We start from the raw sequence: 24,206 nt of genomic DNA, 5'->3' as shown, positions 1-24,206 counted from the left end.
TTGACTGTAGTCTAGTTTAACTGACTTGTTTGACACTTCGTGTGTTAATACCAGCAGCAGAGCCAAATATCTGTGTGTGTGCGCATGTGCCAAAATGTAAGCAGAGAAGTTGTGCCGTCTACTTTTACGTTTTTATATTTAAATGCAATAACATAGGCCGCGAAGGATTATGTAACACAGGCAGGTTTCCAGTGTCTGCAGGCCAACATGTTGAAGCCAAGAAGTTACTTTTAAATGTATAACCACCCATCTCTTAAGACTTATTCAAACCACGCTGCTGCCGCTCTCTCTCCTAATGGCTGTAGACGTGATCTTCAAACGTGGCCTGGTCCATGTCGTCACAGATCATCGTGCAGAAGGGGCAGACGCGGTGACACTGCTCGTGCTGATCCAGTTCGTCCTGGGTGATGCCGGGGAAGCTCTCGCGGCAGTGACGACACACCAGCGACTGAAATGGAGACGGCAGCACATCAGGGGTCGTAATGGAATAGCGAGCGGATTAAGTTTTAAATCTGCTTCAAAAATAAACCCTAAACAGCCGAGTCACTCGAGGGAGGGGCGCTTTTCTCATTAATGTGTTTTGGAGGGGAGAGATGCCACGGGAGTCACTCTGTGGCAGCTTTAGTCAAGATATCTGCACCAAGGCTATCAGGAAAAAATAAATCCTAAACCAAAACCACTGTAGGTGTGAAGCTGGACTGAATTAAATATAAAAACTTAAATAAAAAGGAAAGTATTTGACTCACCTCCTCGTCCTCTGGTCCTGCAATGAGACAGAAGAAAAGCAGTGAGCGCCATATAAGGGGAATTTTTCACCTACACAGTGATACGAATCTTTAAATGAAAGCACGTTACAGGCATGAAATAAGTGCAGTTTTGCAAGATTGTTAAGAACTGCAACCAAAACAGAGTTTCATGATTTCATGCACACATGTCCTGTACACATGAAATTTTGAGTGCTTGGAAATGCTCGACAATTAACGGGAAGAACCACACTCCAAGTCGCCCCTCAGTACTTAGAGGGGCTGTAACATCAAGGTAAAAGTTTGTGTAAATAGCTAAATATACTAAATTTAGTATTTTCTTCAGATTTGGTAGGTTTTAGACAGTACATGTGTGAGACAGTTTCCCACCTATGGTTTCATAAACGTGGGTTGAAGCAGGTGGTGCGTCGTCATCTGGCTGCAAGTACAAAGGTTCTGCAGGAGTCGTAGGGGGTTCTGTGTAAAGTCTGCGCAGGTCCTGAATAGTTTCTTTGAGAGTCTGGCAAAATAAACACAGTTGAGGTGTCAACATTTTTTTTAAAGTGATTCTGAGTCTGAACATCTACCGAGTAGAGCCAGCGTTATTGTGTGTACCTGGTTTTCTCGAGCAAGCTCCTCCTTCTCTTGTGTCAGGAGTGTGAGCTGATTGTCTTTCCGATTTATGGTCGACTCCCTTTCATCTATGGCGATGTTCTTATCTGCCAACACTTCATTAACTTCAAGGATTTGCAGCTGAAAAATCAAAGAAAACCAAGTTCAATTTTCAGAAACGTCCAACAGACAAACTGCAGGTCAAAAATTCCAAAATGATAATAAACCACAGAATTAAAACACCTTAAGTCTAAAGAATTTCCAGCCTGTGTCGAACCCGCTGAGAACTTTAATGAGGTCCAATCCAAAGGTGTCATATAGAGTCAAGTTCAGGGGCTCTTGGGGTTTGATATTTGCACATTTCTCACAAAGTATCAGATCAGCTAAATATTAAAAAAATAATAAGCTGAATTTTTAGTCTGTACCTTTATATTATATCATGAGTTTAGGCACTTAATTTCATGCACTCTGGACAGTAGCTCAGAGTTCAATATGCACATGATAAATATAGCATCATTTAATTTTCTCAGCTTTTCTTCTGTTTTTATTTAGTTATATTTATTTTAATGATTATCAGCTGATTTTTCTTGCTTGTTCTGATTTAGGTGGAGCTTGAGCAGGAAAAAAGAAAACCCAAAACAGATAAGAATTAAATCTTAAAATTTCACATCGATTCACCTCAAATTTGCTGCTCTTCCGTTTTTCGCCATCCAATGCTTTGCACACGCTCTCCAGCTGATCCCGGATTTGTTGCATCTCCGCCTCCAAATACTCATTACGTCTCTTGGCATTTCTGGTCTCCTCCTTTTCAGCTGCCAGCTTGGCCTGAGTCTCCTGTAGCTGTCTGGTAAGAGTCTGACACTGAAACTAAGAAGGAGACGCATCTTTAAGACATGAAATTAGGTACTTTTTAGGAGGTTATGATCCCCCTTTTTTTTTTTTTTTTTTTTTTTAAAACCTGTTCGCACCTTTAGGTCATCCGAAGGGCTCTGCTGAGTCTCCTGCACTGAAAGCCTCCTCTGTAAGTCCTGGTTCTCTCTCTGCATTTTGTCCACGTTGTAGGTGAGGCTCTGCAGTCTTTGCAGCTCTGCAGCGAGCCTCTCTTTCTCTTTCCTGCTGCTCTGAAGGTCCACCTGCCAGCATGCAATATATATTTTTGTATTTTTCTGGTTCCAAATAAATGACAACTGAATGAATGAACTCTCAGGCCAGCCCATTTAAAATGATCACAGCAGTACATAAAGTTAACTAAATGGTAAAATGGTAAATGGCCTGTATTTACATAGCGCTTTACTAGTCCCTAAGGACCCCAAAGCGCTTTACACATCCAGTCATCCACCCATTCACACACACATTCACACACTGGTGATAGCAAGCTACATTGTAGCCACAGCCACCCTGGGGCGCACTGACAGAGGTAAAGATTTACCTCGATGAGCTGGATGCCGTCCTTTGCTTTAAACAGCTCCCGTTCACCTTCTCTGACCTTTGCATTCAGCCTAAAACGCACAGATTTGAGCATCAGTAAGCAGATGCGTTCTAAAAGTTTTGGTTTGAAGTAGAAAATGACTCACTTGGAGATCTCCTCACTCTGGGCCTCAATCGCCTCCTTCAGCTTCTCACGCTCGTCTTTCAGCTGGTTGATCTTCTGCACAGCTCGATCGTATTTCTCCTGTAAAACAAGGAAGAGGTTTGTGGTGTGGGTGTGGTCTCTGGCCAGCTGCAGAGGAGGGGTGACGCAGTGAGCTCCCGGGGCGGCGCAGGGGCGGGGTGAACAGGTGTGCTGGGATCTGACAGTTATTGTGTCTCTTTATATGTTGGCAATGACAGTCGGAGGAGGGAAGCGGACGTGACAGCAGAGAGAGAGCGGGAGTGTCTATGTCCCAGTAAAAAACCACAGTATTAAATAAAAGTTCTGCTGTCATCATATTCGCTCCAGCTTATGTTTCTTGGATCCAACGTTACAAGGTTACTGTAAGATTCAGATCAGCAGTCATAGGAGAAGGGTTCACTTGACATGTGAAACTGAGATTGAAAATGATGAAAATGGGAAAAAAGGAAAGAAAAACAACAATTTTACAAAACTATGACTGTGGTATCAAGATTTTTTATATCTGCCATTAGAGTGAAGTGTGGCAGTTTAAAAAAAAAAAAAAAAAAAAAGTTTGTTTGCACACATAATTTGCACAAACACGGCTTGCATTGAGCAAACTGGCTCTACAGACTTCTTTATTTACTTTAAATTTAACCGGGAAATCACACTGAGACCTTTACAACTCAAGCATATTAAAAATGCAACATAAACATCAAATATTACAGCTTATCACTTCAAATCCAGCATAACGCGATTTTCCTTTCAGCACTTTGGGAGCTGGACAGTGGATTAGTCCACATACAGCCCAGAACCAAACATCGGTGGTGTTCAAAGCTCCCACTTAACAAAGCTCACTTACTTTAGACCGTCTAACAGTGAGACAGAATCCATCTTACCTCGCTCATTCTCGATGAACTCCGCTCCCTCCTCTCAGTGACGCTGTCCTGCTGTATCTCCATCTGCTTCGTCATCTGGATCACCATCTCCTCCTAACGTCAAACATAAGTTTTTACACAGATGTCAAAGTGCTGAATTTAGATGTAAAATGTCAAGCGAGGGCAAACCTTCAAGCTGTCATTTTCTTTCAGCTGCTGCTGCAAAGAGCTTCTCAGGTTTTTAATCTGTTGCTTGGTTTGATCCAGTTCAGTGGCCAGTTCGGCGTTTTCTTTCTCTTTTTGCTCATTCTGCCCCTGTGAGAGAATCAATAACACTGAGTCAGCTTACCAAAGTTCAGCTTACACTTTACTATTTTCTCTGTTGCACAAGACAAATGGCAGAGTGGAAAATAAGATAAGTGGACCTTTAAGCCGGCAGCTTGCTGCTGCTCCCTCAGCAGAGCACTCTTCAAGGTTTCATTTTCAGCTCTTATCTGATCCAGCTCTTTCTGCATTTCAGCTTTTTCACGTAAGCTCTGCTCAACTTGGTCCTGGAAAAAGGAAAAACCAAATATGTCAATAAAAAGCTCTGTTTACTTTTCAGACACTGCGACCTGCTCTCATGTGTTATTGAAGAGACAAAAGTCAGAAGCAAGCACTGCATTTAACCCCTCTGAAGTATTAGAAGTATAATGGCGAGCAAAGACCTCTCAGGGATCACAGATACTTTTTTTTGGCTAAAAACAAACATCTTCAGAAGCTCTTCAATAGCCCAGATGCTCACTGACACGTGACTGCGAACAGTGTTTGCGATCTATTACGCTCACTGCAGAACTAAGCACTAAAGACCTAACCCTCTACGGACACTGAAAACAGTGGAATAAAATATTACAGAATCTGACAAAGTATAAAGACTGAATGTACACAGGGTTGAAAGGGGTGCAGGTGGAGATAAGGTGGGGAAGACGCTCACACAGGCGAGAATTCAGACAGGCAAAGATGAGACTTGGGGTAGGGGAAAACAAACAAACAAAAAAACCACAACATCAAGGAATTAGGGGAAAAGACAAGTCAATTCACAGGAGGAAAGCAAGGCAAAACAATCATCAAAATAGACCGGAAGTGGAGTGAAGACAGGGGATACAGAGACAAAACAGAGGTGGACAAAGTCAAGAAAACCCTTCAAACAGCAGGAAAATGTGAACACATGAAAATATGAACACATGAAAAGGTCTAGGGGATGAGGGGAAGTAACAAAAAGGTTGAAAAAGGAGAGAAAGAGGTAAAACTGTTAAATTAAAAGGTTTTATTAACATTCCAACAAAACTCAGAGACGGTCAAGCTGCTGTCACCATTAAAAAAAAAGAAAAAAAGAAAAAGTAAACACAACTCAGTAGTTGGTCAAAACCCTGAAAAAATTAAGCAAAACAGAAGGTTAATCACCAAACCCACTCCTCTTCACTGAGCAGGAGTCAAGCCCCACACACACACACACACACACACACACACACACACACCTTAAATCAAAGCCTGATAACTTTTATTCTCCGACTCCTTTTGCAATAACTTAATAAGATCCAATTTCATTTTCGGACCAGTTGTCTCCTCTCTACCTTATACTTCCAACACTGCAAAACAACATGTGCTAAAGTTTCCTCCTCTCCACAATAACCACATTTCCCTGAATTATGTTTCCCTATCAACAATAGTGTAGAATTCAATCCTGTATGTCCAAATCTCATTCTTGACACCACCTCCTCCTCCTCCTCCTCCTCCTCTCGCCTACTCCGTCCTGTGGCTCTCCTTTCTCCTACCCCCCTTGGAATTTTATAGAACCACCTTCCCCTCTTTTCTTCTTTGTTTTTGCCATCTAGCCCTCATTTCTAACTTTAAAATACTCTTAATCCGCTTGAACAAAACTCACCGCCAGATGATCTATCCTATGATAAGTGGCTTCCTTTGCCAACCTATCTGCTTCTTCATTCCCCCTCGCCCCATAGTGAGCCGGGACCCATACAAACACTACTAACAGACCCATCATATGTATTCTGAAAAGACTTTGCCGAATCTCTATTAAAATATCTGATCGACCTTCTGAATGACCGCTCTATGGACTGACCAAGGATGCTCTTGAATCTGAACAAATAATTGCTTTCAGTGGCCTCATCTCTTCCGCCCACTGAACCGCTAATAGAATTGCTATCATTTCTCCTGTAAACACAGACAAGCCATCATTTATTCTCTTCCCAATTTCTACCATAAAATCCAGAATCACCACTTCTACCCCCACTTGACTAGCTGGATTCGCATCTGTATATACTTGCACATACCCATAATACTGTTCAATGTAACCCTGAACTGAATGGGAGTACAGACCACCTGCCTATCCTTACTCTTCTTGTCCAATAATACAAAATCTACTACTGCTTCAGGAAGTATCCATGGAGGGATTGCAGGCCACGGCACTCGTTGACATGACTAACTGATCCAAATTAAATTCTCTAGCTCTCCCCCCCCCCACCCATCCAAAGCTCTTTAATTCCCTCCTTTCTCCCAGCAAGGTTTAAATACTTCTAGTGTAGGGTGATCCTGCCCCTGTAAATTTGCCCAATAATTCAATCTAAGATGTTCTCCTCCTCAATCCTAGTGGCATCTCCCCCATCTCCATCTGCAAGGCTACAGTAGGCGTTGTTTTAAATGCCCCTGTACAAAGTCTTAACACCTGATACCAAATAACATCTGATTTCCCAAGAGTAGTGTCTGCTACCGAATTACATGCCACACAACCACAATCTAACATTGACCTCACCAACCCAGTGTATATGGCCCCCAAGGATTCGCTATTCGCTTCCCAATCCCTCCAAACTAAACACCTCAAAATATTTAAAACTTTTACACTTACCCACCAATTCCTGAATGTGTGCACCCCAAGTTACCCTCCCAGCCAACCACAAACCCAGAAACTTAAACTTCCTCACTCTTTCTAATTCCACGCCATATAGCTTCACCCAACTTCCTCACTAACCCCTTTGAAGCCCCACTTATACGACCACTCTTCAACTTTACCAACTGCTTCCTGCAGCTTCTTTACAATAAATTCTACATTCCTCTCTCTCCTCCATAAGGCTCCATCAAAAAGTGAACATCCCACCCCACGCTCTATATCATTAAACACCAGAGGTGTGGACTCGAGTCACATGACTTGGACTCGAGTCAGACTCGAGTCATTAATTTTATGACTTTAGACTTGACTTGAAAAAATGTTCTAAGACTTGTGACTTGACTTGGACTTTTACACCAATGACTTGGGACTTGAATTGGACTTGAACCGGTTTACTTGAAAAGACTTGATATTTCACCCCAAATATAAAATTTAACACGCATATTATATAGAGATTGAAAATGTGACGTCATTCACGGGTAGAACCGCAAAGGATTCTGGGAACTCGTGGCAAGCGGTACTAGCGCACGCAGGCTTTCAATTAAAATCAGTCACACAGCGATAAAAAGAAACACAAAAATGTCAAGAAGCTGTTGTATTATTAACTGCAATAGCCGGTCGCATGACAGCCACCGGAAGCCGACGGGTAAAGAGATCGGTTGTTATCGGATTACGTCGTTGAAGAGAAATTGTTCAAGCCATGTTTCCGAAGTAATAAAGAGGCGACTGGATTGCAGCCATTCAAAGACCAATTATAACGTCCCAGAACACTCCAGCTCACAGGTTAGTCTGCTCCAAGCATTTACACAAAGGTCAGTCTGCTGTTGTAGTTAATGCGTCATTTTTCTTAACATAATTGGTGATATAGGTTACAAGCAAGTCTGGTGCTGAACAGAAATTGTCGCGCTATGCTCCTTTGTTTATTGTGCATGAATAGTGAATTGTCCTGACACAATATTGCGTTTCGCTTCTGTTATTATGGTACATTGACAAAAACATATACTTTTATTCACAGGATAAAACAGGTTTTTTGTATCACTAATTGCCCAGTGCGATTACAGCATACAGTATTATTGTCACTGCTACATTTCTGTGATGGGTACTGTTAGGTATTTTAGTACCATGGGAGCATTTACTGGATATTGTTTTATAGTGACATTATACAGGAAAACTCTGTCATTCAATAAGGCCCCTTTGTTTTAGTTATTTTTCTCTTTGACCCAAGAATTGATGTGTGAGAATCACAGGCTGGTACAAGGTTGAAATACCACAGAGATCACTCCCTCAGCTACATTAGTTTCTTAATCTTTTAGACGCCTGTTGAAGGCCAAATGGTTTGTTTCAGATTTCACTAATGAAAGAACTCTTCGTTTTGTGCCTTGAAAATATGTCGCTGAGATAATCACAATTGTAGCTGAACTGATACACTACACAAAGGATGCTTCTTCACCCAAGGGCAGGAAGACGCTGCCTTATCTTGGTCTGTACTGGTTTAAACTGATAAATCTGCTGTCTCATGAATTTTACCCTCTATATAAACTGTTGTACTTGTGAATAAAGTTGAGTCACTTTGGGAAGACAATCTAAAGCAGTCTCTGTTTTCTTGTTCTCCCAAGCTGCTCCCGAGCTCGTACTAACACGCTGAATGGCATGCTTGAATATTACTTGAGAATATATTTGACTGTGTTACAGACTAAGGGACATTCTCTGCTGATAGACGTCCACGCCTCGAAGGAAGTCGATCCACGGATTAGGCCCTGGAAACCGTTTCCTTCAGGTACCAGAAATTATTTCCACTACTAATTAATTACCGTTGAGCTCAAAGGTCCTATTAATAAACGGTTAACGAATGTGTATTTATGACGACGATTTGTGAGACTGGTAAACTTATGATACGTACGATGGTCTTTCGTTCTACACGGTGCATTTCAAGGTCCTGTACCCATCCGTCGGTAAACTGTACCTGGGCTTGTTGCAGTGACCGGAAGTTACTAAACTTCATGAGTGTATGCACTCACTCCAAGAACCGTATGATTATAAATATGCATATAAATATGCTACGATGAGATAGCTGACTTCATCTAACTAGCAAATGTTTTCCAGGCTACGTTGGTGATTCAGTTTTTTTTAATATGTATGATATTTTTGTCATGCGATTTTAAAGCCTGTCCTACAACCGCATCCAAGAATAACATGCAGCTTATCTCAGAACTGTCGGTGAAAATTATTCTTGGAGCTAAGTTTAATTGAGCTGCATTTTAAAGAGGTGCAATTTCACAATTTGTGTATATTTTCTAAGTTCACTATTTTGTCATGTGTTGAGAAAAACACAGATTAAAAAATTACATGGTCTAATATTTACATTTAGCATAACTGCAACATGCTTTTTTTCGGGTTTTTTTTAAAGACTCGAAAGGACTTGAAATTCAAAGTTTCAGACTTGTGACTTGACTCGGACTTTTACACCAGTGACTTGAGACTCGACTCTGACTTGCCTGACATTACTTGAGACTTGACTTGAGACTTTAGGATAAAGACTTGAGACTTACTTGAGACTTGCAAAACAATGACTTGGTCCCACCTCTGTTAAACACATCATGAATCATTAGAGAAAATAACAAGGGACTCACTATGCTCCCTGAGGAGTCCCATTCTCTACAGAAAACCTCTCCTGAATAACTCTGTCATGTGAAGGCTGTGTGCAGGCAGGAAAAAGACCCAAAATCCAGACTCACGGAAACAAAAGGTGAACTTAAATACAGATTTAATGCTGGACGGCAAAACAAAAAACTGGCTGAACTAGAATACAAAATAAACTAATGCGGCAGCCTGGGAAACAGACCATACAGTACAATATGATGGTAGATTGTGACACTGACACAGAAACACAGGGCTTAAATACACAGAGGAGGCAATCAAAAGATGAGAGACAGGAGGGAAACACAGCTGGGACAAAACAGGGCTGACGAGACAAAGGAAGCAAAACTAGACGCATTAACATGAGATACGGACTTTCAAAGTAAAACAGGAAACACAGACTGAACTTATAGACACAGACTCACAAGCAGGCACTGTAACAGAGACGTGGGGCAGGCACAGACACTGACTGGACACAGAACAGATGGAGTATGGAACCAAACTTAAGAACTACAAAATCACACACCAAGAAGAACTGGGGGAAAAAATAGAAATGTAAAACAGAAACCAAATCCTTCACAAAAATAAACTAAGAAGAGAACACAAATAAAGGGTACAAAACAGAAACCACTGGGTCAAAGACCCAGGAACCCTAACACTTTCCAATTCTCACTTGTATTTGCGTACCCTTTAAAAAAATCCAAAATCCACCTATACATCCACCCCCTAACACCCAATTTATGGATTTTAATTAACAAACCTTCTCTCCACATCATATCATTAGCTTTCTCCATATTGAAAAACACTGCCACCGCACACACTTTATTTATCTGAGCCCTCCTAATTTCATGCTCCAAACACAATACTGGATCCATAGTACTTCTCCCTCTTCTAAATCCACTTTGATAGTTAGATAAATCCTCTACTTTCTACATAATATATTAATCTTACATTTATCATTCTCTCTATAACTTTACATATATGTGATGGTAAAGCTATCGGTCTATAGTTACCTGGCTTGGTTCTGGCCTAGAGCTCACCTATCCCTGGCCTTAAGTACCTCTAACTGCTGATGGGAGTCAGCTGTACCAAACGGACGGCACCTAGGCAGGGGGGCGAGAGACCACACCCACTCCAGGACAATGTCAGGAAGAGACCCTGCTAGGGCCGTAAGTCTTTTTAAAGGCTTTGTTATTAGAATGTATAACTTGTTTTTACCAGCTTAGACAGCAAAGCTTGTAATGCTTTCACTTTGAGTCTGTGTATGCATCATCATAACAAAGCACCTACTGCAGCAGAAAATGCCACAGAACTGGTTTAAATACTTCTGACGCGTTCATACTGCACGTTGGGCGTCTGTGGCTGGATTTTGTCAGTGTGACGGCGTTCCAGATGAGTCTTTTACATTTGTGAGGCTATGAAGGCGCTTTGAAGCTTGAAGAAGTAATTTGAAAGGTGGCGAGTGTATGTGGGCAAAAGGCTTTCTTTTTTTCATGCCGTTTTAAATTTTTGATTCATTAACGTGGCATATGAGGCGTCTTTATTTGCTGTACAGTCACAAAACTGAGCTCCATATTTTAAGATGGTTTTAAGGTGGTCCTGTTTTTTTGTCTTGCAGCTTCATTTCTGGATGTCAGAAAACTTCCTACAGCTTAGTTACTCCAAATATAGGTACTTTTAGCTTTGTTATTTCCCACAGCAGATGGATTCACAAAGATTTGGAATAGCACTTGTGAACCTCTGAGGCTGTAAACCTCTTTTATTTGGCCTTACATACCTGACCTGCAGCTAGGAAATTAAAACAGGCCCTTCAACATCAAGCTCCGCCCACCATCTGGGTGTGATCTGTAACTGAGCTTTGCTTTGACATACATATCAACAAGGTGACGTTGCCATGCTTTCACCAAGTGAAAAATATTGCACAATTTATGCATCTTTTTCCTTGTCGTCATCTGCTGTAATACCCTCTAATCAGAGTCTCGAAACCTATCTCCAGCTTGTTCAACACCACATCACTCCTCACTACATTATCCTGGCTACCCTGCCGCTTCCTTTATGTCAGGTTTAAATCACTTACCTGTGTTGTGATAACCAGCAGGTCGTCGTCTGGGCTGATCTCCAGGCTTTGCTCCGCAGGGCTTCTGAAACAGAAAGGAGTGCTGGCTCCTCGTACCTGACCGGTGCTGTCGACGTAGCAGAACTGGTAGAACTCGATCTCATCTTTGGGCAGGTAGTAATCTGAAGGAAACGGATAACGAGATCTTGATGTCATGATGACTCAAAAACTCTCACTGCTCTTTGAAACGTTTATTATTTTGTTTCTCAATCAATAAAATGCTAAAAAATGTAAACAGATCCATATTACATTTTAAACTCCCCCAATAAACTGAACACACAAAAACCCTGAAGATGCCAGAATGATAGATTTGTTTTTACATGTTCTTGTAAAATTGGCTAAAAATGGTTTCTGATTGACAAGTTCAAAAAAAATCTAATATCAAGAAAAGTTTCATTATTATGAAAATAAGGCTCTCTAAAAGCTTAGATTTGGTTATATAACATATTGACTTTCTTGTGTGCAAAACATGGGGTACTTTCACCTCTTTGAGTCATAAAATATGTGGATACTTTATTGTAAATCTGAAAAACCAGTGATGGATTGTTTGAGCTTCTGCCATTTTAACTGGACAAAAAACAAAAAGAAAAATAGGATTCTGTGGGTGAAACCTGGATATAATCATATCTGTCTGTGCAGATCATTGACACAGCAGCTCAGGAAAAACAGATTTAATCCTAAACTGTTTGCATTTAAGACACAACTAGGGTGTACACTACAAACACAGCCAACACATTCACCTGGAAACAGAAGTGAAAGCATTTCTTACCCTTAAAGAAAGCTTGCCTTGTCACTGTCTGTTCCCCAACTACATCTATACATGGTTCCACCCACACAAAGGTATGATAATCCTTTGTTGTGGTCCACCCCACCTGGAAAAGGGTAGAAAAGCTTAAGAAGGACATTCTTTGATTTAACATTTATAAAAAAAAAGTTGAGGATTTAATTGATCAAACCCACCTTAAAGATGCCCACCCAGTCCCTAGGGTTGGGCTGGAAGGCCGCAGTGAGGGTGTAGCTGCAGGTGACGTGGGTGGACGGTGGGTATGACTGAGGGATGTCGATGAACACCACCTGGGAGAAGGTGCGCGCCAAGTGGTCTGTTACCTCTGTAGCAGTGTTGCTCTCCATGCTGAGATGCACTCTGCCAGAAAACATATAAAGGTCGATGATGAAACATTTCAGGACGCTGACAGATGAGAACAGGTACAGCAAGCTCTCGGTGTCAGGACAGAAAGCAGCAGCGGTGTTACAGGCCTCCTCCTGATGTTGTTGCTTATTTGCTTTTGCGCACTTACCATTGTTCTATTCTTTGACTGCTTACGCTCCAAAAACCATCTGAAAATCAACTTTCCTACAACTAAAATGACTTAAATGCTATTTTTAAGACATCCCCCTTGTCAGCCGATGACCTCAAATGTGTTTTATAAACTTTTGAAGGCCGTAAACTCACGATAGATCATTAAAAAAAGAAAGAAGAAGAAATCGAAAGCAAAACAGCCTAAAAGACCGCACCCTGGACTTAACCGACGTCTTCCACGCATACAAGATAAAAACTACAACAGAAACTCTTCTAATAATCCTAAAATCGCAGTCAGATGTTCGGCTAAACACATGAAACTCACATATTTTCTGTCAGTACCTCGCTCCGACGTCTGCTGCTCAGGGAACTACCAGCTGAGTGCTGCCTTCACATGCTCGTCGGATATTTGTTTTGCATGCACGTAAACGTTACAAACCTCAGTGACGCAGAAGGGGCTTTTTTCGGGCATGTCACGTAAGAGCTGAAAACAATCTTTTAAAACCTCATGCCTGGGGGGGAAACTCAGAAAAACTTTTAAAGCTCTTTGCAGATGTCAGATATGAATGATTATGTTATATTTGTGTAGTCCTGAGAACCTGAATAGTGCTTTAAAAAAACAACAACATTTATTTAAACAATACATTTTAAACATTGTTTTAACCCTTCCCTTCAGTTTTTCATATTTTGTAATTTGTACCTCCTCCAGGCTTTCTGAAGGTCGTTCAAATTGGATGCTTTTGCCCCGATTTTAGTCCAGTCCTCGTACTTGATCATTCCTCATTTAGAGGAATGTTTTGTTTATTAACCCACTTAACACTGACCTATAACTCATTCAAGCTTGAAAGAAGCATGTAGCTGAAGTGATGAAACCATGTTGTCTACACATAACAGAAAACTGAGCAAAGAACCAATTTTAAACTGTATCTTTAGGCACTTTGTTACCATCGCAGAAACACATAATTTCTTGATAATATTTCTTTAGTGTGAGCTATGAAAAATACCAAAGATAACACAGTTTAACAGGTGTAAAATAGTACTTGTGCATCGACAAGATGCATATCTTATTGTAGTTTTCTCTATGTCCCTTAATTTGAGGAACGTGGAAAAGTGGAGGGTAAAGGAGACATAGCAGGTCTACACAAAAAAGATCTTTCTGACCTTTCAGTTGATTCATCTACTATTTACCGAATCCTCATCAGAAATGGTCTCAGTGTAAGGATGGCTGTCAAGAAGTCGTGCTTAATAAAGGGAAAGTGGGAGGAAGGGCAGAGGCATGCCAAATTACACCAGAGCTGGACTGAAATTCAGTGTTGACAGGTCTGATGAATCTGAACTTGAAATTAATGGACACAACCATTTGTAATACACAGTGGATGCTCTGTCATGGTTTGGCGGTGGTGTTGGGATTTTGTCATCATTGTTGGAATTATGAATGCAAAGAAACAAGGTCAGATTTTGACTCACCATACAATACCATCTGGAAAGTGTCTGATTGGCAATAGTTTTATTTTTCAGCATGTCAATGGTCCCAAACACACAGCCAATGCAGTAAGACCATACAAGGAATGAAAAAAAAAAAAAAAAAAAAAAATCACAGAGTGGAACACCATCACTCATGGACTGGCCTCCATGATTCATGGCGCCCGGACCTCAGCATTATTGAAGCAGTGTGTGATCATTCCAACAGAGAACAGAGCTAAAGGCAGCCAACATCCAAAGAAGAGCGTTGAATGTCCTTCAAGACATCTCGAAAAATATTCCTGAAGACTCCTTAAAGAAATTACAAGAAAGCTGCATAAGTGTGTCAAACTGTGTGTGTATGTATGTATGTATAAATATAAATAAGTTATTCTTTTATAAGGTTGCAAGTTAAGATGAATAAAAACTACGGGCAGAATGCAATAAAATTCAAAATACAAAACTACCGAAACAGTAAGACATATAACTTATAGTCAGTATGCACAAAGGCTTGGACCTCTTGTTTCAGATTATCTGTGAAGGCATTCTAATGATGGCTGCATCTTGGGAAATGTAGTCCAATTTTAACACTTTGCTTACAACTAGAGATGGAAACACAAGAGGGAGCCAGGCTCTTTTTCTGTAGTTATGACTTTAAAACCTGCAAGACTCCCAACATTTTTTACTAGCTCTTGTCATACTTTTTTTTAAGAATTCAGTGGGTTTTCTTTTTAGCTTTTGCCACACTGAAATGTCTGTCTTTTACAAAATAACATCTCCTTCAAAATCCTTTTTTGCACATCTCTTTTTAAAAAACAATTTATTCGCTTTGAATACCTAAAACGATTAGGAATATACCGAAAATCTTCTATTATGTATTGTGACTGAAAACTTTTCTCTGAGTTCTGCAATAAAAACAACAACAAAAGAAAGCAAAACAAAGATTCCCAGTATTTCACGCATGGGATACGTGGTGCACCTGTTGATGCAGTTTTCCTCATCGGTGAAACAAACAACCAATCAGAAACGAGAACTCTCACACCCCGACTTGTGATTGGCTAAAAGTCTTAACAGGGTTTTCGTCTTCTTCTCGACTTCATTCATGTTTACATTTGTAGGTTATAGGGCTCCTCGGTCCTCCCAGCCAAGACCAAGAGCACGACACGCCAGCAACATTAACAATACGGAAGGCTGCTCGTTTAGTGTTACTCACCGATAACAAGAGGATACCACATCCATCGGTAAATTCACATTTTGTTTCCTTTTTAAAGCTTTTTAAAGCTGACCGAGCTGGGGAGAGGTCGGCGTTCTGTTGCCATAGAAACAACACGTCTAGCGTCAAGCTGTGCGGTCAGTTTTCTTTGCTAGACGTTTGCTTGATTTTAAAAGCACAGATAAACTTCTTTTGTTTTTGTTTTTTACTGCACTGGGAGAAACACTCGCAACCTATCACTGAAATTTAAATTTAGAGACGTTTTTGCTTAAAAATGGCTTGAGGATGGCTCCGAAAAGAGAAGCTCTGTAAGTCTGTGCCTCCTTTCTGCGTGAGCTTATCTTCACATTTCAAGTTAGCACCTCAACACCGTGGGTAGCTTAAATTAGAGAATAAACTTGATAACATACAATACTGTACCTTAAAGAAAATGTCCACCAATGCATTTTCTTTTGAATACTTTTTACTTTTGAAAAAAATAATAATAATAATAATTTGCGCCCTTTGTTTCATGCTAACCTTCAAAAAATACTTTCTAAACGTTACTGTGCCCGATCCACGCTTCTTTGCTACAAGTATAATCTAGGTGACATTTGCCAGTGGCAGTGCAGCATTTAAATGGTAATTGAAGGAATCAAAATAGTTACATTTGATGTAATGAAGCAAAACAAAAATATCTGTATCTGCAAAAAGAAGCTAAAGAAGATGCAAAATTAACACAAACGACTAAAATTTAATTATAACTAAAAAAGAAACCACAACAAGATTAGACAGCCTAAAAGGAAGTGCAAAATAAACATAAATAGCTTCAAAGAGAACAGGAACTGACTAAAAGTTACAATAAAGAGTTTGGCGTGTACTTGGTCAAAATATATATAGTCCTTATCAAAGCCACATTACAAAAGTGCTTTACAGGAGCAGCATACTACAGCAAGCATTGTGGGGAAACAGTTTGAGGACTAATCAGCTGTATGAAAAATGTACAGAAATTGTTTAGGGAATAAAAGATGGAACTTAGAAAGAAGTGACTGGCTTTTTTGATTTGATTTTCAGATTGTTCCAGAGACTCTTACTCTCATTTAATACATAGGTCAAATCCAGCCCAGTGGATGGACATTGGTTTTTACTGAACATTGTGTGGGTTATTGCTAGTTTTGCAGGCCCTTTTACTGACAAACTGAAGTAATATGTTTCTGATAAGGAATCGCCCTAAAGCTTTTCATTGTGATAACAGCAGGCTGACTGAATATGGAAAAACTCTTTATCCTTTTTGTATTGTAAATGTATGGGCCATAATTTATGTATATGTATTTCTTTGGTTTTATTGATCCACTAAAATTGGTTCCATGTGGCAAACAAACAAACAAGCAGCTCGTCACCCCTGCATTAAACTATAATTTCCCATGAGGCTCACACACATATCAGTTAAATACCTTGAACAGCATGTGCAGTCACGACTCGTCAGTTCAGTCGCTTGAAGCTTAGCAGTAGATCTTTAAAGCATCATAACAAAGGCAGGACATAGATAAGTGAGTGTGGAAGGGAGTAAGATGTCAGCTGATTATTAATTAATGTTGATTGACTGATTAATCAAGGCGTCTGATCAGTGCCAGCTTGTAGCCTCACCAGATTTTGTGCTACTCTGTCACCTCATCATTATTGTCCAGGCCCGTTATGTCTAATTAAGACATGTTCAGTAGCAAGGTACAGTGTCGTGTTTCTACTTTTTATTCTTCTTTGCCAAATGTTTGGCCTACATCTTCTCTTCTGTCTTCATGCTCCGGCTGAAGGTGCTTCGTTTCAGCTTGGCCAGGAAGATCGATGTCCAGCCTGTTCACTTACACCACACACTGCTGCAGCTCTTTTCAGCACAGATTTAAATTTAACAAGTCGAGGCGTTGAAAAGCACTTCTCCTATTTCACCGAACAAATGTCAGGGATTATACCTCTCCACTTGCTCCCCACTAAGATCTCTCAATCTTTTCAGGAGGGATTGGGTTTTTTATTTTTTGTCCCCACTGTTTCTAATTGGTCACCAGATCCACTGCTTGAGTCAAACTAAGTAAGTCAATCTGAGCTGATGATACAAATCTGCTTTTTTTTAAGGCTCCAGAGGTACAGAGATGTGGCTCACCTGTTTGCTTGTTGAGGAGTGTGGCAGTGTCTTAAGAAGCTCTTGAAGCTGAGATCCGTGATTCAAAGAGGTGTGGACAAAGGGGGAGCAACACCCTCTAATATCGATGACTTCACCAGTGCAGGTAAGTAAGAACTTTATCAAAGGATGATGAGACACTATTGAGCTGTCAGTTTATCAGATACACTAGCATAGAACTGAAAACAGTCAAATGCAACAGGTTTTGAGTGCTAAAAGCCCAAATATTAGTTGTCATTCAACAGAACCACAAACTTCACCTTAGAAATGACAAAAACTCAGCAGATTGTGTCAAGATATGTCCAATCATAATCAGGAAAGGCAAACTGGGGCGGTAGATTGCCACTCTCAAGGCTTCAGGTCTATGTCAGGGTGACGGACAGAATCATATGTCCCTTGGACAATCCTTGGATTCACGATTGCAGTTTTGTCCCAGCCCTATCTCCTCTCAGGGCTGTCTGAGGGCACATAAGAGTTTGCCCAACCCATCTATGTGAGTTTTGTAGGAAAAGACATTCGACCACATGCCTCTTTGTGGGTTGTAGTTTTCATGAGGTATTCAACCCCTGTTCCACCACAGTAAGAGCTTGGTTTGGATTAAATAAATCAGACTCATTACTGTAGATGTTGGACTTCACCAGGGCTTCCCTTTTTCAACAATTCTGTTCATAATTTTAGGATAGAATAGGTGCAGCCAAAGGTTGGAGGGTCTTGGGGTTTTATACAACGATGTTCTGTTGGTTTCATAGAGCAACAACCTGCAGCTTGTGCTGGGGTGGTTTATGAATTGGCTGGGATGAGAATTAACACCTCCATGTGCTAACAGGATGGAGTGTCCACTACAGGGCTAGAAGGAGTTTATGCTTCCAGTAGAGGAGTTTAAGTATCTCAGGGTTTCGTTCACAAGCGAGAGGAGATGAAAGCAGGAAGCTGACAGATGGAATGACACATTTGCAGTAATACAGATAATGTACTGATCTTATGTGATAGAGAAAAGTCAGAACGTGAAAGCAAAGCTGTCGACTTACTGGTCAGTCAAGGTCTGGGTCGACACACGACATAGTGGAGAGATTATGTCTCTCAGCTGGCCAGGGGATTACTTGGTATCCCCTCAGGAGAGCTGGAGGAGGTGGCTAAGGAGAGGCAGGTCTGGGTCTTTGTTCAGTCTGCTGCCCTCATGACCTGGATAAGTGTCAAAGTGTCTGAAAATGGATGGATGGCTGGATGGATGCACACGTGAATTATCCCAATACTGCTGAATTAAACTGGGTTAGTTTGAGTTACCATTCACCACCGAAATCAGTCAAGTGACAGAGTTCCTCTTTGAATCTTTTTGAACTGTTAGCAGTTTGTAGACTTGGATTTATTAGCTTGTGCAAATGATATAGACTTAATTTTGCATTTTTAATTAATTGAACTGAATTGAATTTACTTTATTTAAACAACTTGATACAATTGAGAAAGGGTTTTGCAGCCTGGTGCATGTGTATATGAGAAAAAATCCATATGAAGTTGTATGTATGTTTTTTTTTCTATGTATACTTTTTCTCATTTGCATTGCATTACACCAGTGTCAAGTTTTAGACAATACAGTGTATCCCCTCTAAACAATGTGCTTAGTGCTGCATAGTTTTAGTAAGTGTTAGCGTTGCATGTCAAAGTTTAGTCTGACATTTAGTCTGATGTTGTGTAGTGATAATTACCAGTTAAAGTCTCACTTTACTGGAGCATGCCATTGTTTGCTGAGGATTGGGGGCACAAAGGTGCTACTTATGTACCTGCTGTTGTTGAACACTGAAGGAGAGCCTTGGAGAAATCCTTCACGGGGCTGTAACTGAATCTGGGCTGAGGTCAGTGGGGTGTTTCAAGCCAGTGTAAAGCTCACAGTTCAGGGTCAGGATTATCCAGATCATTGGATCCGAGTGCTGTTACCTGGCACCGTAACCTCCCACTGTGTGTACCTGTGGTGTCCCTTTTTAATGCCACCAACCTGCAGTATTCTGTCACGATCATTACCAGGAGTTCACTTGAACTCACCTTGACCCTGTAAGACACCAGACAAGAGTCAGAGGCGAACGGCTGAGACGCTGCTGTGACAGTGACTCAGTTTAGGTCAGAATGCAGAAAGATGTTTACAGAAGAACACGTAAATAACCCGAGTTAAGACCTGTACATTGTCTTTGTGTATTTCACACAAAGCCACACTAATAGGATAGAATTATCCACGCTAAATGAATCGTATATTGTATACTGAGGACTAATTATAGACAACAGAGGTGTGTACTATGAACCAAGTTCAACATAGTAAGGCTTTCTTTTCATTGGCTTTCTTGACAAAAACAAGTCAGAGATAAGAGGTTATCAACAGTGTGTACTCCTCCTGACTGTTTCAAAATTGTGATTAAAGTCATAAAAACGACAATCCTTTTGCTATCAGGATGCGTCAGAACACTCTTCCTTGAAGAGATAAGCTTTTCAGAGTCAGTAAGTTTAAATCACCTCTGATTGTCTGATTTTAGTCTTATATTTTTAATCTTTATGTTTTGTAGTTTGTTTGTTTTTTTTAATATATGTGAATTGACATTTGGCTGTCTGGTTAAGTCTAAACTATCCTGCTTTCCGCTTCCTTCAAAGCAAGTTGTAAACCCCTTTAAATGTACTGCAGGAATAAAGTAAATTATTATTATTATTATTATTATTATTATTATTATTATTATTATTATCTTTTTTATTGTTATTTTAGATATAATGAAAAAACATTCAAAATGTTTGCTGATTGCTTTTAATTAGTAGTAGTAGTAGTAAATAATTTTCCTCTAAAAGTTATGTTTCTATGCAGCCTCTTTGCTTTTATTAAATTTCCCCCATATATCTCAGTTCAGGATTCTCTGAGTGCCATGTCTCTCTGCTTATACTTGCAGTGATACCTGCTACTTATATAAAATTACAAATAACTTGTGTGATGTTTATCTGGAAGAGTGTATTGGTGATCATTTCAGTGTGGTCATTTAGTAAAAGTGCTTTTAGGCTCGACAGTTTCCTGTCAAAAAACTTGATGATCAGGGTGATCGAGACAGCGAATGGTGCTTTGTGCTGCCTTTCTACTCCCAGTCGAAGGCAGGATGTTGTTGAGGAGATAAACTGTATAATATAAAAAGATAAATCTGTCACTTCAACAGGGAAAATGGGGAAGGGATACTACTAAAAGACAACATCTGAAGAATGAATAGACTGAGATATTTTCACTGGTGTCCATGTATTGCTTCCTTACACCACTTATGTGTATTTTTAATTTACGTTATAAAAAGCAGTAAAAGTAAAAAAGTGTCACACTTTAGCACTTCTGCTTGGTATTAGGATCATTTCCCCGTCACTGTGGCTGTAGTATTACCCACTCCCTGTATCTGTACTGCCACAATAACCCTTGAATGCCGGCCTGTGACAGCACGCTGACAGCCAGAGCACTCACCTGATGAGAGAGATGGAAACAGAAACATGATTCCATGCGTGCACTTACAGCATGTAGTTTGTTCTATTTGATTGAATTTCATTGTGTGGCTGTATGGCACATACCATTCAGAATGAGAGATATGAGTGTTGGAAAATTGATCATTTTTCTGTTTGTGTCACAATTTCATGAAGTTTTTGGCATGCCTTGCAGGTCAGCTGAGCACATGTTTCTCATTCAGGATGGGTCTACCTCTGGACAGCCCAGAAAGAAACACCGACACACATAAATGTGAGCAGCGGGGTGAGGGAGAGGAGAGCGAAAGCCAAACTGAATCTTACAAATGCATTCCGCAACCCGTCAACAAGCAGAGAAGGAAAAGCAAGAAGAGGTACTTTACTGCAAGAGCTCGTCCATACGATGGCAATTCTGAAAAAGTTTGAACGCTGTATAAAATGTGAATGCAAGCAAAATGCAATGTTTTGCAAAGATCATAAACCTGTATTTTATTCACAAAAGAACATGAACTGAGAAAATGTGCCATTTTTTTTATAAAAATATTAGCGCTTTCTGAATTTGATGGCAGCAACATGTCTCAAAAAAGTTGGTAAGGGGCAACAAAAGGCTCAAATATATTCTTAAATTGGTAATCTTTCCAGAATTAAAATATTTATTGAATTTATTGACTATAATTAAAACAAAAGAGAGAAACTATAAATTAAAAATTAATCTAATATGTATACAGATCATAAAATGATACCTTTGAAATGTTGGGTTAATTCTTTTCAAAGTTTTGTTAAGTGGGTGTAACTCACTATTCTGTAAAATTGGCTGCTTTGGCTCCTCCAACCAGACAAAATTCTTTCAAAAGAGTGTGTCCATTATTCAAATTGCACTTCCAACCTTACATGGGTTGATCGTGAACCTATGAGTTTTTAAGATGAGAAAAGTAATAATTAAGAAATGTCAACTTGGTAACTGAAGTTAAATGTTAATTTCCTTATTTTTGTCATGTGTTAATGTGTAGCTGCAGGGTGCAGACTCAGAGGCAGGACTGCACTCAAAACAGCTTTTAATACAAAAATACCAAAACTCAGACTACACAGAAATTAATTATATGGACAATATATGCACAGGAAGGAATCAGGGCAGAGAGGAAACACCTGGGCAACCCGGGTGAAGAGAATCTAACTGATGAGAGACACATGAGAAAAGGGACTATCAAAAATAAGACATGAGGCCCAGACAAGACGCACAAACTTGACACAGGAACAGAGTAACAGAACACAGAGACATGACTGAAAGAGGACACAAGACTAATCTGAGAGAACAGACAACCACAGAGCACAGAGAGAGATCACAGATGAAGATAACCCAATATTACAAACTAAACAAAGAAGATAAACAGATACACACTATGACCTTGACATGAAACTGGACACAGACCAAAGGCAAACAAATACAGAGCCAAAGACTGACTACTCACAGATACAGAACAAGGGTGACACAAGAGTGAAACTAACACTGATACAGAACTAAGGACCGGAAATATAAATAGCAAAACTTGGAAGTACAAGGAAAGCAACATTAAACTATAAAGACAACATGCCATGGAACAAGAAAAAATCCAAAAATAAACCAAAAAACATAAAACACATCACCTAAAAACCTAGGATGCTAACAGTTTTGAGTGTGGAGTAATTTAGAAGGATGTCACGTGAACTCAATATAAGTATTTGATGCCAAAAAGAAACATTTTACAAGTAATTAGCTTAATTAGCAACAAGTTGTTAACATGATGGGGCTGTAGAGAGAGGCTCACCTCAAAAAAGCGTGATTATAAATTGTGATACAGATATCAGGATATTGTTACGGTCAAAATCAACATTAGATGCCTGTGTGATCTTTGAGCCCTCAGGTGGCACGGCCTTAAAAACAGGCATGGTTTTGTCATTGAAATACACAGACTACACAGGCTCAGGGACACTTCCAGAAAACACTGTCTGTGAACACAGTTCACCGTATCATCCATGAATGGGATTAATCCATATGCTACCTATGTCCATTTAATTCTGGATCCCTTTTTGTAATCACCCAGCTGTGCTTGAATTAGAATATCCCCAGAAATGTGCTCTTAGATTTCCTTCCATCTTACTTTGTAATTTGAGTTGCAACAGCAAAATAGAGCCCCTAATTGTGCCAGAGTATAATAATCTTTTAATCACAGTAATGTAAGCTCTCCCTTGCTCTTTGCCAGTATAAGAGTTTGAAATCTTATTCTGGGTTTTTCCCTTGCCAACTGTAGCACAATAATAATTTCTCCCATTTACTGAACTGTTTGTCATTTATTTCTGTTGAGAGTGTTTGGAATAGATATAACACGTTTGATATGTTTTCAGTGTTCTATTGTGAATAAAATATGTATTTATGAGATTTGCATATCATTGCACTCTGTTTTCATTTACATTTTACACAGCATCAACTACTTCTGGGGTTGTACTTTTGCTGTTATCTCCCTTTGCAGGTATATTAACTGCCAAGCACCCTGTCAGTTATGATTCTATAACTCGTCCTGGAGGCTCTTAAGGTCTCTTTTCTCACTTATCCTCATCGTTCAGGAGAGCAAAACGAGGCACTGTGCAGCACAGCAGATGTCTGTCCCTCTTTCTGTCTCTCTTGTCTTTCAGATGACTGTGGATCAACCTCACCAACTGCAAATATGAAAGTGGTACGTCTGCTAGAGATCACTAAATCATATATGTCCAATTTTAAGTTGTTTCTAGCTAGACAAGGCTGAATACAAATACTACAGATGTCAAATAGATAAAAGCATGTGGACAGTGCTTTTTCCATTTGGATCTCTGCTGTAAATCCTTATTTTCATCATATATACAGTATTATAGAGATGTATGATCATATTGAGCGTGGGCAAGTTTCAAATAATGAAGTCACAATGCACTAAAAGCTCACCCTGATTTCATCATTGAGTGTTTAGTGTTTAATGTTTCAGACAGCTCTAAACACTCAGTTTCATATTTTATATTCCTCCTCTCAGCGTGAGCAGGGAAACTTCAAATCTGCTATTTACGAGGGGCAGCCAATCAGAACAATCAT

At 39.9% G+C, this 24,206-nt stretch overlaps 1 protein-coding gene and 1 long non-coding RNA gene across 5 annotated transcripts; one reads left to right on the top strand and one right to left on the bottom strand.

Annotated features, from left to right (window-relative positions):
- Positions 1-105: 105 nt before the first annotated feature.
- LOC143419927 (uncharacterized) lies at positions 106-13,233 on the bottom strand. Its single transcript, XM_076887817.1, has 15 exons — positions 13,144-13,233; positions 12,479-12,662; positions 12,288-12,390; positions 11,480-11,640; positions 4,250-4,375; positions 4,014-4,139; positions 3,846-3,938; positions 2,930-3,027; positions 2,785-2,854; positions 2,324-2,488; positions 2,034-2,222; positions 1,359-1,496; positions 1,134-1,263; positions 747-763; positions 106-448 (listed from the first exon to the last, which is right to left on the bottom strand). The coding sequence occupies exons 2-15, from the start codon at positions 12,647-12,649 to the stop codon at positions 293-295; spliced, it is 1,743 nt and encodes a 580-aa protein (XP_076743932.1). The 5' UTR covers positions 12,650-12,662; positions 13,144-13,233; the 3' UTR covers positions 106-292.
- LOC143419928 (uncharacterized) lies at positions 7,718-23,768 on the top strand. 4 transcript variants are annotated; one of them, XR_013099954.1, is made up of 3 exons: positions 7,718-8,542; positions 17,599-17,750; positions 21,306-23,768. It is a non-coding gene; the product is annotated as an uncharacterized LOC143419928 (long non-coding RNA). The 4 variants fall into 4 exon arrangements; XR_013099951.1 differs by lacking the exon at positions 7,718-8,542 and adding an exon at positions 13,879-15,520; XR_013099952.1 differs by lacking the exon at positions 7,718-8,542 and adding an exon at positions 15,592-15,800.
- Positions 23,769-24,206: the final 438 nt, after the last annotated feature.

The sequence above is a fragment of the Maylandia zebra genome, linkage group LG8, assembly GCF_041146795.1.
Source record: "Maylandia zebra isolate NMK-2024a linkage group LG8, Mzebra_GT3a, whole genome shotgun sequence".
In the NCBI taxonomy this organism is placed as follows: Eukaryota; Metazoa; Chordata; class Actinopteri; order Cichliformes; family Cichlidae; genus Maylandia; species Maylandia zebra.
Note: the sequence above shows the minus strand (reverse complement) of the source record. Positions and strands in the feature narration are given on the sequence as shown.